Source organism: Camarhynchus parvulus, chromosome 13 (genome assembly GCF_901933205.1).
Source record: "Camarhynchus parvulus chromosome 13, STF_HiC, whole genome shotgun sequence".
Lineage (NCBI taxonomy): Eukaryota > Metazoa > Chordata > Aves > Passeriformes > Thraupidae > Camarhynchus > Camarhynchus parvulus.
Window position 1 is genome coordinate 8,926,319 of NC_044583.1, and position 15,873 is coordinate 8,942,191.

Below are 15,873 nucleotides of genomic sequence, written 5' to 3' on the forward strand. Positions count from 1 at the left end.
ACTACCCACAGAGGAACTTTCTGGGTTTTCTTCATTCCTCACAAAATAATAATGGCAAACAACATGTGTAAGCTTCATATTGCTTCTCTCTTGCATTGTGTCTGACAATGGCTCTGAAAACACAAGCAGAATTCCTTCTTTGATAGAGGTTTCTCTTTCTCAGGATTTGGAATAAAGCTCCCCCCAAACAGCCCAGTGTGCCACTAATTTACACAAGGTTTGTGAGGTATCTCCAGCAGCTTCTGTGTGAGGGAGGCTTCTGTCACCCTGTTACAGACATGGGCAAACAGTGCCCACGTCAGGGAGGCACCACTTCCTTCAAGGCTGCTGTGAGAGCTCTTCTTGTTCAGGCAGAGCCCAAGCATGACCCAATCCCTCCAGCCACCACTGGCACCAGAGGGAAAACAAGGACAGGAGCCCTTCCACTCAAAAGGATGATGAGGCAACATTAGCAGATTGAAAGCTCTGAGGCCCTGAAATGAAAGGCATCAAGGGCTCCAAAATATTACTGTAAGATTTCTTACTATGATGCAACATGCGCAGTGAGAAACAGGGTCATAAGAAAAACAAGGGATATATTTTTTAAATTATTATTTTACCATACTTGCTCACCAAATTTTTAATTGTAATTCAAAAGCAGACAAAAATAATTTGAAAAATGTAAACTAAGGAGAATGTATGCTTAGGGTTGGAAAACAGTTCTCTAACAGTAGGTTAACACACTCTCCTGTGGGCTACACTCAGTTTGATAAATTTGAACTCAGTGGCAACCCCCACTCCATAGTCCCACCAAGAGGGCCAATCCTAGAGCACAGCTGGATTCTAAGGATGTATCACTCACCTCTAAGATCATATCTTTCCATCTTATTTTAGAACTGCAACAAAGGAAAGGCAATTTTTTCCACGTTCAAAGAGTTTTCCAGATAGAGGATTTTTTTCCATACACCCATGAACAGAAACTGAGCAAAAATGAGACAGAACTATTACTATACCCACCCAAGAAAACCCAAACTCACTCCTAGACCATATACTGAGCACACCTTTTTCCTGATTTTGATAATTTGACAAGAACTACCTGTTTAAAACTCCTTCAAATTTCAAGCAAAATTTTATTTTCTATTCCCAATACTTGTATTTCCAGCATAGGATGGGACAAGATAATAACAAATGCATCGACAACACGTTAAAGAACACTTTCACCTTCAGCTTTTCTTCTGCAGTTTATTTTATAAATTACAATTTTCAACATTTAGTGCACTCACATTTCAGAACAGAAATACCAGTGCAAAGAGTGGTTTGTCCAAGTGCAAGAAGTTACACATTCCCACTGACCCCAGTGGATGAAGCTCAAATGTAACTCCTCAGTCCACAACTAACAATAGTGTGACCTAAATGTGAGCACGTTGTAGTCAACAGAAACACTGGACTTTGGTTGGAAACAACCAAATACTTTGACAGGACCAACAAGAGAAGAACAATTTGACCTCCAGCAGACCTGTGAATTCACTGGGATTGGAGACCACCTCCATCATTTTTCTGAACAGACATTATGATAAAAAGTGAATGCCAATTGTTCTTTATTTGATGCTCAGATCCAATTATCAAACCACAATAAAGCTCCCATGCATGCAGGTACTGTACTCCAGTGAATGCCACAGGTCACCTTTGGCACATCATAGTCAGGACCTGAACACAGAAATAATCCTGATCTGGCAGAGGATGAATGAGAAAGCTTGGAGAGCTTTTCCATCTCCAATGCCAAAAATTGTTGCTGAAAAATGTATTAAACCACGACTGAAATACAGCAATCACCTCTCAGTTATACCATACATACTAGACCCCAATTTTAATTACATCAAAGCAAAAGAAATGTTCAACCCAGAGATGCTGGTAAATAGGGTCACGGCTGTGAAATACAGGCCACTGTCAGAAGTAGTTAGTAGGATCTTAGAAATGTGCATTCATTTCTCTTAAGGAGCTGTTGCAATGTAAAAACAAAATGAGACAATTCATAAATAACATCTTTATTAATGAGTTTTCTTTTTCACATTCTTTAAAGTGATGTTCAATTAAAATCTGCATAGTCAAGAGTGCAAAAAAAAATCATAAGTCAGACCCAAATGTGAACACTACTTTTTTTGAAGCAAGACTGGCCACAGTCATAGGAATAAAATAGAACTAAATGGCCAGGGGGATATGGAGGGGGTGGGGATGAGAACGACCAGGAAAATTCTCATCAGTATATTTGTCTATTAATAAAGTCTGCACACAAAGACACACAACACTCATTCACATTCATGTGCACAACAGAATGTAAACTACAGAAGAAAGGTCCCTCCTCTGCTGAATGAAATGAAATAGAGGAAGATTATTTATGTATTTCACTGAGCATTGATCATCTATTCCAACAACATACCCAGCTGGATAACACAAGGTCCAGGTTTCTCCATGCCCTTATTACAATAACATTTCAGCCACCATCCCAGAGCAGGAACCAGGGAACCAAGAGTGTTTCCACAACACTGGGAACTGTTCTTAACACACACTTTTAAGCACCATCACCTCCCTTCCTTTTTAATTTTTAATGGGATTACCCATTTTCTTAGTGCTGTTGCTCACAGTTGGTTGGAAGAGCAGGTGAGGAGGGCCCCTCCAAGCCCATGCAATGGCTCAGCCTGTGGAAGTGCAGCACAACATCTCCACTTCCAGCTTCATTTCCATAAGCACAGGCAACACAGTCCCAAATCCCTCACATCAACACCACAATGTGACTCTGCAAGTAGTACTTATAATATTTACACCATCTAGTGATTTAGCTGTAGTTCTCTGCATTATCACCATCATCAGAAAAAGCTAGAGAAAAAAACCAAGAGGCACATCCCCTACATACTGGCTGTAGGTAGTAAAGACACACACTGTGCACACAGTGGTGAGAGGCCACTTCTTGCCTCCAGTTTGGATTTATGCAGCAGAGACACCACTCTACAGCTGAGCATAAGTTAAAATGCAGAATTCTCTATGTTGGTCATTTGGAAAAGCCCTCCAATGCCCTCACACTGAACTGCACCACACACAAACTGGGCTTAATGTTTTGCATGTGATTCTGCAGTAATAAACTTCATTTACAATTTATATTAGTTAGGTTCTGAATTATTCAGATGCACAATCTAGGACTGTGGGGAACTGATCATCAATATTCAATCATACCAGTTCAGGTTTGGGCAGGGAATAAGTCTTATTTATTTGCTTTGTGCCTACAGCCTTTAGATCTGAGATTCAAGCCCAGAGGTCAAAAGAAAGTTACTTGTGAAATCAAACCAGTCAGAAATACATTTGCTGCTGTGGATATTGGAAACATAAGGCCTAAAGTATTTTGGAGAAGATATACAACAGGAAGTAAAAGGATTCAGTACAACTTGCAGCAGTTTGTATTTGTACAAGGACAAAACAAACTACACAGTGAAACTCAAAGCCATCAGAGTGAAATGCTGACTCCAGGGCTGAAAACCCACATTCATTTGGCAAATTAGGAGTAAAACTTGCCCAGCACAAGAAAGCACCCACCACAGCTCCCAGCCAGTATCAATAAAATGTGCTGCAGCACCCTTTCTTCAAAGATAACCTGCTTTCTCCTTGGGGAACTAACACTCAAAAGCAGGGAAAAGCAGTCAGAAACTGGAAAGAGGGACTGAATTTGACCCCAGAAATAAGTGCCCTGGGCAGCCAGCAGCTGCCACGCTGGCCAGGTTTCAGGGCAAAACCATGTAAAAGAATCCATCTTGTCCTAAAAATAAAACTGGCCAATGAGTGTGAGCTGGTAAACTTGCAAAAGCAGCAATGGCAACCCCTTCTTTTTCCTGGAAATTTCATGGGCAAGTCTTCTGGTAGACCCAAAAATGAATGAAATTGGAAACAGGATATTTAGTGCAGTGGTATCCTTATTTCTTCAGAAAGAAACTGTATTTCTTGTGTCATATCAGGGGTTCAATTCAAGAAACCAGTAGATTAAGACCACTTTTGTCATTAATTCAATATTTGCTTTGGCACAGCTAATTTAGACTTTTTCTATTTGTGGTAATTATAAGGGCATCACAGTGGATTTTTCCTTTACTATGGAAAATTCTAAAATAAATAGAATTTAGTAGTCTGAAAAAACCCACCTTACTCTAATCTACAACAAAACTACTTTGTGGCCTGCTTGTGTTTCAGGAAAATATCCCACATATTCAGATCAGCCTCACTAGTTAAGACACATTAAAATGAAACATTTCCCATTAAAGATGCCAAAAACTGGATTTAAATTTATTGCATGACGTTGCATAAGAAAGTGTATTATTGAAAACTGTAAGGCATCATGCAATTATCCATCAGCTAATTATTTATTATTCCTTGAAAGATGGTTATATACTCTGAAGTTATAAAACCAGTTTCAAAAAAGTACATAAAAAATTTAACATAAGCATTAAATATTTTTCACATGTTCATTGTTTTCAGCTGTTAAAAAGTGCATTCAAACATCCTGTACTGGAAAGTTGCTCTTACCAAAAATGGTGCTGGACACTCATTAAATTAAAAGCTGCAAAAGGATGTTGCATGGGATTAGAAAGCTCACAGGTTGTGGTATTTAAACTTACAAACTTGCTTGAAATAATTTCGCAATCCTCACACTTACAATTTAGCATCAATGATATAATTAGCTAAAAATGTGTATTTTTAAAATTGAACAGTCAAATGAATTCAAGTTACGTACACTGAGTGATCAAAAAGGAGCAGACATTGAGCCCCAGGGCAGGGTGTGCTGCTGGGATTTTGGCAGGCTCAGTTGATGTACTGGGCCATCCAGCGGAACCCCTCCCCGTAGCCTTGTCTCTTCAGCACGCTGCACATGAACACCTCCAGGGGCCTGGCATTCAGGTCCTTCAGTGGTGTGCTGCCCTGCAGAGAGACACAGACAGGCCCTTACAGCTCCTTGTAAATAAAAATGCCCTTACAGTTCCCTTATAAACAGCATCTATTCCACATGGACATCTGCTTCTATGGAACGCCCCTATTTAACTCCTGTTTGACACTGGAATTTTGGAAAATAAATTAATCTAAAATCATAGAATGGGTTGGGTTGGAAGGGACCTTAAAAGCTCATCTCATTCCAAACCCCTCTCATGGGCAGGGACACCATCCACTACCCCAGGTTGCTCCAAGCCCTGTCCAAACTGGCATGAAAACACTTCCAGGAATGGGGCATCCCCAGCTTCTCTGGGGCTGACACCTCCACAGGGAAACCAGAACATGTGACCCTCACCTCAGTAACTTGTGTACAACAACACCATGCATGTTCTCACATGCATGCACACTGGAGAGGGGATGTGAAACCAGAACAGAACAGCAAACATGCAAAGAGAATTTTAGAGCTTGTATTTGGTGCTCAGTCACAGTTCCCTGCTCTGTTTGCAGATTAAAAAACCATTTGCTACCAGTTTCAGGACTGACCAAAGCAAGAGTGCCATGTGCTTGCTTGCTAAGATCAGCACAGTGCAATAAAGCTGCTGTTCAACTGGAGATTCACAGTGGTGTCCATGCTTCATCAAATATATGTGGTGTAAAGACCAGAAAACAAGAGGGCAAAATGCAAAAACAAGGAAGTAAAGATTACTTCTTGTCTGACCTAAACTATGACTGGCACTGAACTTAAAGGGGGGCACCAAAGAGTGAATAAGTAAAGAGGAATTGCAAGGCAGGTGTCCTCATCAGAGCTGGTCAGCTAAGGGAGCTGTGATTGGAAGCCACAGTGGAACGACTCTGTCAGCTGCAGGCAGGTTTCTTTCCAAGGGCCAAGGACATCAAGCACCGTTTCTAATGCTCACAAGCAGAGCACTGTATTAACTTTATTTACATTAAGAGGAGCTGAAGTATCACAAAGATCCTTACTAGAAATCTGCCTTGTTGCTACAGATGACAGTAGGAACTTTTTCCTTCCCACAACCTACAAACTTGGACTTCTATAATGGTGTAAATCTATCTCTAAGCTTTAGGCAAATATGTTAGGTAGAAAATTATTAAAGCTTGCATTTGAAATGAGAAAGATTCTATTGTTTTCTCTCAATTCACTCTACAACTATAGCCTCTGAAAACTGTTTAAAAATAGTGCATAAGAAAGTTGAAGTACTAAAAATTATCCTACATACAAATACATTTTCTCTGAAAAAATGTGGCATTAAATATGATGTAAAAAGTTGCAGTAGGCATACATTTAACACACACACACACAAAGAGACTCTGGGATTCATTCTATATATTGTTATTAAAAACTAAACCAAGCAATACCTTTCCTGTTGTCTGGCCATACAGACCAAACGTCTCTCGTAACCTCTCTTCACTGATGGCTTCAGGTCTGTCAATCTTGTTACCAAGAATTAGGATAGGCACATTAGCAATAGTTTCATCTGTCATTAGTGACTGCAAAGGAATGGAGAAAGGAGGACTGATTAATTTAAAATACAGAAGGTCAAATAACTACTACTCATTTGCAGGTGACAGCAGAGATCTGTTGGGGATTTGAGCTCAGTTCTTAGAAGTTCAAACTTTCAAAAGCTTATTTAAACTTACATCAAGTTCTTCTTTTGATTCAAGCAATCTTTCATGATCTGCACAGTCCACCAAGAACACAACACCATTAATTGCAGGCAGGTAGTTTTTCCACACTCTGCGAGCTACAGGGAAAATAAGAAATTAGAATAAAAGGAAATTATCCCCAAATAACAGAGCTATGCACATTGGTAATTAAAAAGCAACAGGTGTGTGTGGGTTTATTAATTTGATTTTTTAAAAATTCTTAGCTTATGTTGCCAGTCTTTGGAATGCAATTTCATGTTTTACAAAGCTTGAAATAACAGAACAAAATTATAATTCACTCTAATGTTATCATTGTTCTATCCCACATGAATGCTGATGTGTGGAAATGGTTTTTGTTTCCCCAAGAATTATGTCAACAAAGGTAAGTTTGAAGGTAAATGCAAGGAATTCAAAGTACCAAACTCCTCCTCACAGTATTAGTCAAAAGTTTCTCCTCTACTGCAGCTCTTGCTAAATCATATTTATGATTTGTGATAAATGGTGGAGTTGGGCAAAAGAGCAGCCAATGTCCCAGAAGAGTTTGGGAAGTCAGTCTCTGCAGCAGGGCCATGTTTCTGATTGGAAGCAAACTCCAGCCCAGTTCAGTGAGCTTGAGTGAGTCAACACACACTCCTACCTTGAGCATGTCCACCCAGATCGAAGGTAGTGAAAGTCATGCCAGCAATTGTCAGCTCTTCTGAAGCTGGAAATACACAGAATTATGTTCTAGGTGAAGATTATGCAGTGCTTTGGAAAAGTCTGGCCTTCTAGCACATAGATTTTACTTTCTTTTGGTTCTTTCCAGTATTTTGTTATTCAAGAAGAACATGAGAGTAATGCATTCTCTCAAAATCAATGGCACATTCATGTATCACCAAAATGTTATTAACCATTAAAGCATGTGTGAAACATCTACAATGCTAAGAAGAGCAGAGTATTCCTACATTATTTATCCCTGCATGTTACACAAACAACAGCTGGCTCTGACATCTGGTTTGCAAAAAAGATTTTGCATTTGGCATGTTGTTTTCAATACTGTTCAAGGTTTCTCCTCTCCACATCCTTTCCCAGTTTCTCACCTCCTTACTAGACTTCCCCAATCCACATTTTCAACCTGCTGAACTTTTTCTCCTGCAAGGTTACCAGGATAACAATTACAAAGCAACCTCTGAGACACAAACACTGATTTTCTAATTATACAGAGAAACTGTTCCCAAAAATTGCAAGCCCCTATTTCTTGCAGCTTCTATAGTACAAACTCTCTACTTCATTGTTCTGATTGTTATTCACCTCTTAATTTTAAATATAACACTCTGAACTATCCTACACACATTGTTTTTTTAAGATGACTTGAACTATCCATGGATTGCAATCCCAAAAATCCATTTGGATCTCTCCAGTTACACTGGTTGTCTTAGATCTGGCATAATCAGATCCTGCTTTTCTTCAAATGCTTTCTAGCTAAGGAGCAGCACTATGAACTTACTGGGGTGTAACGTGGGGACGTGTTGTCCCAGTCTGTCATCTTTGAGCATGTGCAGCAGTGTCGTTTTTCCAGCATTGTCCAGTCCAAGAAACACTAGTTTGCCTGATTTCTTGTACAGTCCTAGAACAAAAAAGGACCTAGTGACTAATCAGTTCAAAAGAGTTCATTTCTAGCACTAGAGATGATTTTGCTCCCAGGAACAAAGTGTTACAGTCATGGTATGAAATACAGACCAGGCAAACCGGACCACACCTTTATCAGTGCCCTTTATCCACGTTGTACAAATGACATTCCCACTTACTTCACAAGCCTGCTGCACCAGGTAACATGCAGCTTACAGGATGCTTGGCAGGAGAGGCACAAATTGGTGTGAATGTGTCAATCATGGAATGCATTCCATTATCTTAGGAAAAGCTTCTGACAGAACAGGACTAAATGCTACCAGTGTAGTTTACTCTGCCCCAGCAAAAGGACAGTTCTGCTCACAGGTGGTGGAGAGGCGGGCACAGACCCAGCATTAACAGCAGGCTCTGGACCATGGACCATTCTGAACCTGAACTCTGTTCATCCACCTCCACTTACAACAAAACACTTGTCTGAGACAAAAAAGAAAATTCAGACCTCAATCACAATAATACGGAGAAATTCGATTCAACATCAATAACCATAATTTGTGAATGAATTGTTTAATATTGGTTAACACATTATTTGGACAAAAAGTGACTTTCACCCCCACCCCCAGGAAAACTGTTGGCTACATCCTGAATGGCATTGTCAGGACACTTCTGACACACTTTGTCCCATGTGACAATGCTTTCCTAACAGGAACAAGAAATTTTATTTTCATTGATTGTCATCTTTATAAAAATGTCTTCTGCCCTTCTTCTCCCCCTCCACTTGTAACCCCAGAAGTGCAACAGTTGCTGTGAAGGAGAGGAAAGATTTTTTAAAACACAAACACCATATTTTCTTAAATTGGAGATTATCAAAGGGCAATTCTCTTACAACTTGTCAACACTGTATCCTCTGCCAGAATTAGTTTTCACTGCTTCAAACTCATTGATATTCAAAGTAAAACATTAAGATAAATTAAATTTAAAACAAAAAAATCAATCCTGTTCTGTACTGAGAAAAACCCCTATTTTCTGTAATGTGCTATGCTCGTGTGTGTTGGGAAGTGGAGCCAGCCCTGCTGAGGCTGCAGCATTGCAGGGGCAGAGGTGCCTCTGCCCAGCAGACCTTTACACCACTGCTGTTTGCTCACCTCTCCCTCTGCCTTTGAGCTAATCTCTGGGATCACATTCCAGATGGACATGTTTTGTAACTTGTAGGAATGAATATTCTCTCCTATTCCTCATCTTATTTCATTAATGATCTTTATTACTCCAGGTCCTGCAGAGTGTCTTCACAGTTCTTTCAAATACAACAACCCTTACTTCCCAAACTCACCTCTCACATGCCCATATATACACTAACTTTAAACCAGGGAGTGGAGGAGAAAGTGTTAATGTTCACAGAGAAAGAAGTGAACAAACATTTTCATATAATAACTTACATCACAGGAGAGACTCCAGTTCACACTCACGAGTTAAAATCAAAACTCTACTAACTTATAGGAAAAAAATAATATTTTTCCCCTCTCAGCCTACAGATCCAGGAGTCTTTGCTTCCCAGTCAGATATTGCTGGTTGCACCACAACTGAATTTCAAGCTTCCCAGGTGTCTTTCAGAGAAACACAAGACTAACAAGCAGCCATACTTCAGCTACTGGCTACACCAAGACCTGAGTTTTTATACATACATACAAATTAAAAAATGTTTTTGTGCCTCCCAGAAGTATACTTGTGCAAAGATGTTCTTCCTAAAGTGATCCCATTAACCTTCTGACAGGACAGCACAGGGAACTGTGGGCAGTTTCCCAAATGTTATGATCTGCCTTCTTCAACTCTAACTATAACTGAGAATGCAAAGAGAAAGTGTTTCTTTTAGAAAAAGAGGGACATAAAAGAGGGAGCTGCTTCAAGCTGCTCTGTCTTTCAGCAGAATTAGCCTTTGCTTGCACAGGAATGGAAGAGCAAGCCAGTGTGCAGTAATCACTGTGCAGCTAAAGAAGAAGAGATAAGAAAGATTAGTCAACTTAGTTAAAATTTCACTGGCTAACATTTTGATAGCAGGCCAAGGGTCTGACATTCAGTGCAAAACTTTAAACTTTCAACTGATAAAAGGTAGGCGGCACAGCTTGCTATGACTTCTTAGCCTCAAATGCTTTTTGACCACTTCAATAAAATCCTTTCAATTTGGAAATTGTGTCTTTTACCTATGTGATCTGTAACTTCTGTTCCTTTTTTTAGCATCCTAACATTAATTTTCCTCATCGTTGTGGAGTTTTTTCACCTTGGACTGATATGGATTGCAGACTTTTTGAACAGGGAATAATTTTCTGAGGCTCTTGAGTAGATGTCAGTGAAGTTTCACATTAATTTTTGTGGCACAGAACAAAAAATCACAGAACAATGTGCTGCTGAACATGAGAAAGGGCTCCAATATCTGACACTAATTCTTTGCAGACAGTCCCTCCTATTTGGATTCTGAAATGATAGCTTCATGTGCAAAAGAACTGAATTAAAATAACTGAGTTCAGTTCTTTTAATTGAGAAAAATCAGGAGAAGACTCATAAAAGCCAAGTGAATTACACCAGCTTAAATGTAGTATGATTAGAAAAGTCCAACCTTTTATGATCATGAACTAAAATGTAATTTTTTTCAGGAAGGGTTAATGTAAGACAGAGTGGAGAGCATACTCTGGAAATGCTCAGTATTGATAAGCGAAATTTTTGTTTGAGTGTTACTGAAAGTACACCAAACCAAATATTATTGTTTACCCAGCAGTCTTATTTGAAGATAACAGAGGTGAGCAGATATTTCACACAAGAATAGCAGAAAGGAAAAGCTCCAAACAATAATGACTTACCTAAAAACTGCAATACACTACTGAAACCACTGTAAATCCAATCAAATAGGAACATATCTGAATCTTGTAGTCTGAAATAAAGAGAAAATACAATGCATTTAAGTTCTGTCAGAACAGGACATTAAGCATTGTAAAATATTTATAGGTAACAAAAACAATTTAAAATCCTGTGTTAAAAAAAATAAATTAGTTTTGGTAAACTGTATCATAGACCAGTTAAATGACAATAGCAAAGACTTTCCCCTCCCTTGGGAAAACACTACATGGACTGAAGTCTTTCCAAGAAGTAAAAATAATTTTATCCAAACTACAATTTGTTGAAGGTATGTGATGATCCACTGAAGATTTTAAACAGGATTTTTACTTTTCAGCTGGGGAAAGGTGGCACTTCAGAGAGGGCACTAGAGGGATACCAGTGCAGATTTAGGGCTCCAGCCACCCCTGGGAGCTGCTGGGGTTCAAAGTGGAGGCAGTAAGAAGTGAAGAAGTTTTGCAGAGTTGAATCTAGAGAAGTTTGATACCAAAGAAATCCTTGTCCACACAGAACCTGTCTGTTTGGCTTGTTATGGAAAACAATTACCTAGCACAAAGCACTGGAATTACCCTCCAAAGACAGTGACCTGTCCGTCAGTACCTCCTGTACTGCCCTGCACAGGCTGCCACAATTCAAACCTTAAATGCAAAAGTTTTGTTTAAAAAAAACTACCAGACCCCCATTTTCCCCACTGAATTCCTTCAGCTTGGATTCAATAACAGAAGCTGAGCTGACAGCCCATACTAGCTAGGTTCGTTGTGTAGCCATGAGTGATTAATTTCCTAGCTTTCATCTTAATTTCCTCATTATCTAAAGTGAGGATAATAATAGAATCATTGAGGTTGGAAAAGACCTCTAAGATCATTGAGTCTAATTTTAGCCCAGCACCTCCGTGTTCACACTTAAAGAAGCACACTTAAACCAAGTCCCCAAGGCCACATCCACGGAACTTCTGAGTGCTTCCAGAGGTGGTGAATCCACCACTGCCTCGGGCAGCCTGTGCAGGGCTTGGCCACCCTTTCAGTGAAGAAATTTTTCCTAATATGTAATCTGAATCTTTGCTGGCACAACTTGAAGCCGTTTCTTCTTGTCTTGTCACCTGAGAGAAAACACCAACCCTGACCTGGCTACAACCTGTCAGGGAGTTGCAGAGAGTGATGAGGTTTCCCCCTGAGCCTCCTTTCTCCAGGCTGAGCCTCCCCAGCTCCCTCAGCTGCTCCTCATCAAACTCGTGCTCTAAATCACACTGAAAGCACCAGTTTGACACAGTGAACTGTGAGCATTTTAGTTCTCTTGGAGACTAAAGGGCAACATCCTTAGAAGCCCTTAGCCAACTAATTCCTACTGGAATACACGACCCCCGTGGACACTGGAGTCTGGCTGCCCTGGAAAAACTGGGCTGCACTGCTAAACACAGCTGGGAGAGGCATCCACACTGCTACAGGGTCCCACCACACTTGTTTAGAAGCTGCAGGGCTGCCTTGGGGCATCACAAGAGGACGTCAAGGCAGCTCTGAGCCTAGAGCACAGCACACAGGAGTCAAAACACAGGTCTGAACCAGCCCAAAAATCCAGACATCCATCACAGCAACTAAACCCATGACAGTTTCTTTGCTACGCAACAACAGGCACATCACACAGAGCTAATGTGGAAAGAGGAGCGGATATTTAAATGACCTTTGCTTGCAACGGAACAAAATCTGTTCAGATGACGAAGCACCAGGTGTCTTGGTTTCACCACAGCTAACCCTTGAACCTTTAACCACGTCTACATGACTCTGAACAACACAGCAGCTGCAACAGGCACAATTTTTAAGAATACCAATCAAATATGCTTGTCAATGCATAAACACCCAGTTACACAATGTCATGACTGAAACTGTCCCTTGCATGGCTAAAAATCAAAGGTCAAGAATAAGCAAACATGGCAGAACACACACGTCAGCAGATTTATTTATTGCTTGAGCAAAATACCAATGGAGAAAAGTCTCTGTGGGGCTTAGGGAAACCATCGACTCAAATAACCTGCAAATCAGGGCAGGTCATGATGTAAGAGAAGTGCTCAGATTACTGAGGTGAGAATAACTTCAGTGTTCAGTTGTATTAACCTGTTCCATCTATTACACTTAGGTTTACAAAAAACATCAACCAAAACAATCTTCATGCACTACAGAAAAACTTTTAAGGGGTGAGATTCAAACGATTGATGTGAGAGCAGGATTACTCTACAAACACAGCTGAAGTGGCATTAATACTGCTTCAATTTCCATCACCATAAGAAAAGTGGTGCTGGAAACAGAGCTACCCAAATCCTCTCTGAACAACCTCCATATCAGCTGGCAGCAGTTAAAGGAAAACACTTTCAAAATGGGAAAAAAATGGACAGCTAATTGTAAAGGCGCACAGGTAATATTTGAATAGTGATATTAAATCCACTCTTATCACACAGGAAAACTTTATAATCCAGAGCTATGTCAAATCAAAGCATTACAAAACCAGAGTGGCTCTGCTCTGGTTTGAGAGTGGTTATGCTGAGAGCACATTCAGGGAAGAGCTGAGGCTGTTGAATATATACAGACTCAAACTCTCAGGCTCACGTTAAAACACCACAAAAGCAGAACAATGAAGACTCAGCAATCACTGTTCACAAGCCATGATGGAGATGAAGGTACTATTTAAATGTTATTTCAAGGGTTGATCTGAAAATAATCCACTGGAAGCAGACAAAAGTTTTGAATGAAAAGCTGTGCTGGACCAAGACAGTCTTTTGATACCAACTGCTTTTACAGACATCACCAACTCACTGTGTCTCTACTGCATAGACACCAAAGTTAACTTTCTAGTATCACTTCAGTGACACACGTCCACCACTGAAAAACATCCCCTTCAACCCTGGTCAATGTTTTTTCATCAGCAAAGCATCACCCAGTAACTCCTGTGGAGCCAGGTCCACCACTCCACAGACCAAGGACGTGGGTTCACTCACTGAGACTGGAGAATGAGGAATTCCCCACAGTGGCTCTGGTAACACCGAGCCAGCCTCCTGAAGGGAAAGCTGCTGACAGCATGGACTAGCAAGCAAACTCACTCACACCTCTTTTATCTTCTGAAAACTAAGAAATTCTTTCCTCCTACACTCAACTTTCTTTTTTTCTAGCTAAAAATTCATCATGTCACTTCCAAACCTTAGGACAGTGCTCACTTCTGAAGACTCTTGAAGTTAAGGTAAGAGACAATATCAGGCTTTTAAAGAGTGTTTTAAATGCCTTTATGGAACAATTAGGAAACAGAAACCAGTAACACCCAAGAGAACAGCTCCTGCATGAACTGGGAACACACTGTGCTACACCTGTGAGGGGACTGTCAGCAAAAAAGAAGAGATCTCAGCCCAGCCTGAGAGCTCCAAACATCAGTTTCAGCCACAGTTCAGTCTGAAACCACAACCTGCAAGCAACAGCTTAAAGCCTACTGCCAAAGGTGTATTTTTAGTTTTTCAAGCAGGATGGAAACATGATAACTTGAAAGTTATAATTTCACACATGATCACCACAACATCATAAAACATTACCACAGGCAACAAAAGTAAAAATCCCTAGGAAACTCAGTGGATAAACTGAGATTCTACAACACAGTTTATTCTTTGATTTGAAACTGCACTTGGATCTTGTATTTTAAGAGCTAAGGAAAGGCATAGTTAGAAAATGAGGCAAAAGCATAGACTTTCTTAAAGTATTTTAACAAATTTTTGACAGCAACTAATTTTTGAGACAGCAGAGTTTACCTATGAAAACAGCACTACAACACACGAGTTCCTAAGGGCAGCTGGTGCAGAGGTTTCGGCAGCCCTGGCTCACAAAGCCCAGCTGTCAGAGCACATCCTCGCTGCAGGGCTGCCGCACCATGCGCTGACTTGGGAACAAAACCCTTAAAAGCAGCAACTTCTGAAGATATAACACTACTTCAAACAAGTATTGTCAGGTCCATACAACACAGCAGACGGCTGCCCAGGGATGCTGCAGGGCATCTGTGGGTTATGGGGCTCCTTAAGGCACCTGACCATCGCAGACCCACGGAGGCAGCCCTGCTCGGGACCTGCGAGTACCGTGACAGCCTCAGGACCGGCCGGTGCCGCCAGCGGCCCGAGCAGCCCCAGGGCAGTGCCGGGGGGAAAAGGGAGGCGATAGAAGGGAAAGGAGGGAAGGGAGGGGAGCGGCCGGCCCCGAGCCCCTGGCGGCCCCGCGCAGGCCGCAGCTCGTGGGGGCGCGCAGGGACCCCCGGCCAGGCCCAGCCGCGGCCCGGAGGCCGCTCCCGGCAGGACACGGGAACGGTCCAGCGCCTGCGGGGCGGGCCGGGAGAACAGACCCCTCACCGCCCGCCCCGCTCACCCACCGCCGAGCCTGAGGTGCTCCGGGACTCGGGCAGCACCGACACCGACACCAGCACCGACACCGACACTCACCCGCGGCTGCGCCCGCTCCGCCCCTCGCCGCTCCTTCCGGCACCGGCACCCGCGGCGCACACACTCGGCTGGGCTCGTCTGCGTTCGGATGGAGTCGGCTCTGTCCGGATAGGCGGGCGTGGTCCCTATTGCGCTGCCTTCAGCTGGGTTCGGCCGGGCTCGCCCCGGTTCGGTGCGACTCGGCTCTGTTCGGCTGGGTTCGGTTCGGCTTCGCTCGGCTCCGCCCCTCCGCGTGCCCGCCCAGTCCTGCCCCCGGCCCCGCCCCCTTAAGCCGCAGCGCCGCTCCCGGAAGTGCCACGTGTCCGCAGTGCGGC

At 41.9% G+C, this 15,873-nt stretch overlaps 1 protein-coding gene across 2 annotated transcripts; it reads right to left on the reverse strand.

Annotated features, from left to right (window-relative positions):
- Positions 1-1,207: 1,207 nt before the first annotated feature.
- SAR1B (secretion associated Ras related GTPase 1B) lies at positions 1,208-15,794 on the reverse strand. Of its 2 annotated transcripts, none has more exons than XM_030957422.1 (7): positions 15,560-15,794; positions 11,067-11,137; positions 8,096-8,215; positions 7,247-7,312; positions 6,604-6,707; positions 6,322-6,453; positions 1,208-4,935 (listed from the first exon to the last, which is right to left on the reverse strand). In XM_030957422.1, the coding sequence occupies exons 2-7, from the start codon at positions 11,119-11,121 to the stop codon at positions 4,819-4,821; spliced, it is 594 nt and encodes a 197-aa protein (XP_030813282.1). In that variant the 5' UTR covers positions 11,122-11,137; positions 15,560-15,794; the 3' UTR covers positions 1,208-4,818. The 2 variants fall into 2 exon arrangements, with proteins under 2 accessions (XP_030813282.1, XP_030813283.1); XM_030957423.1 differs by lacking the exon at positions 15,560-15,794 and adding an exon at positions 15,490-15,549.
- Positions 15,795-15,873: the final 79 nt, after the last annotated feature.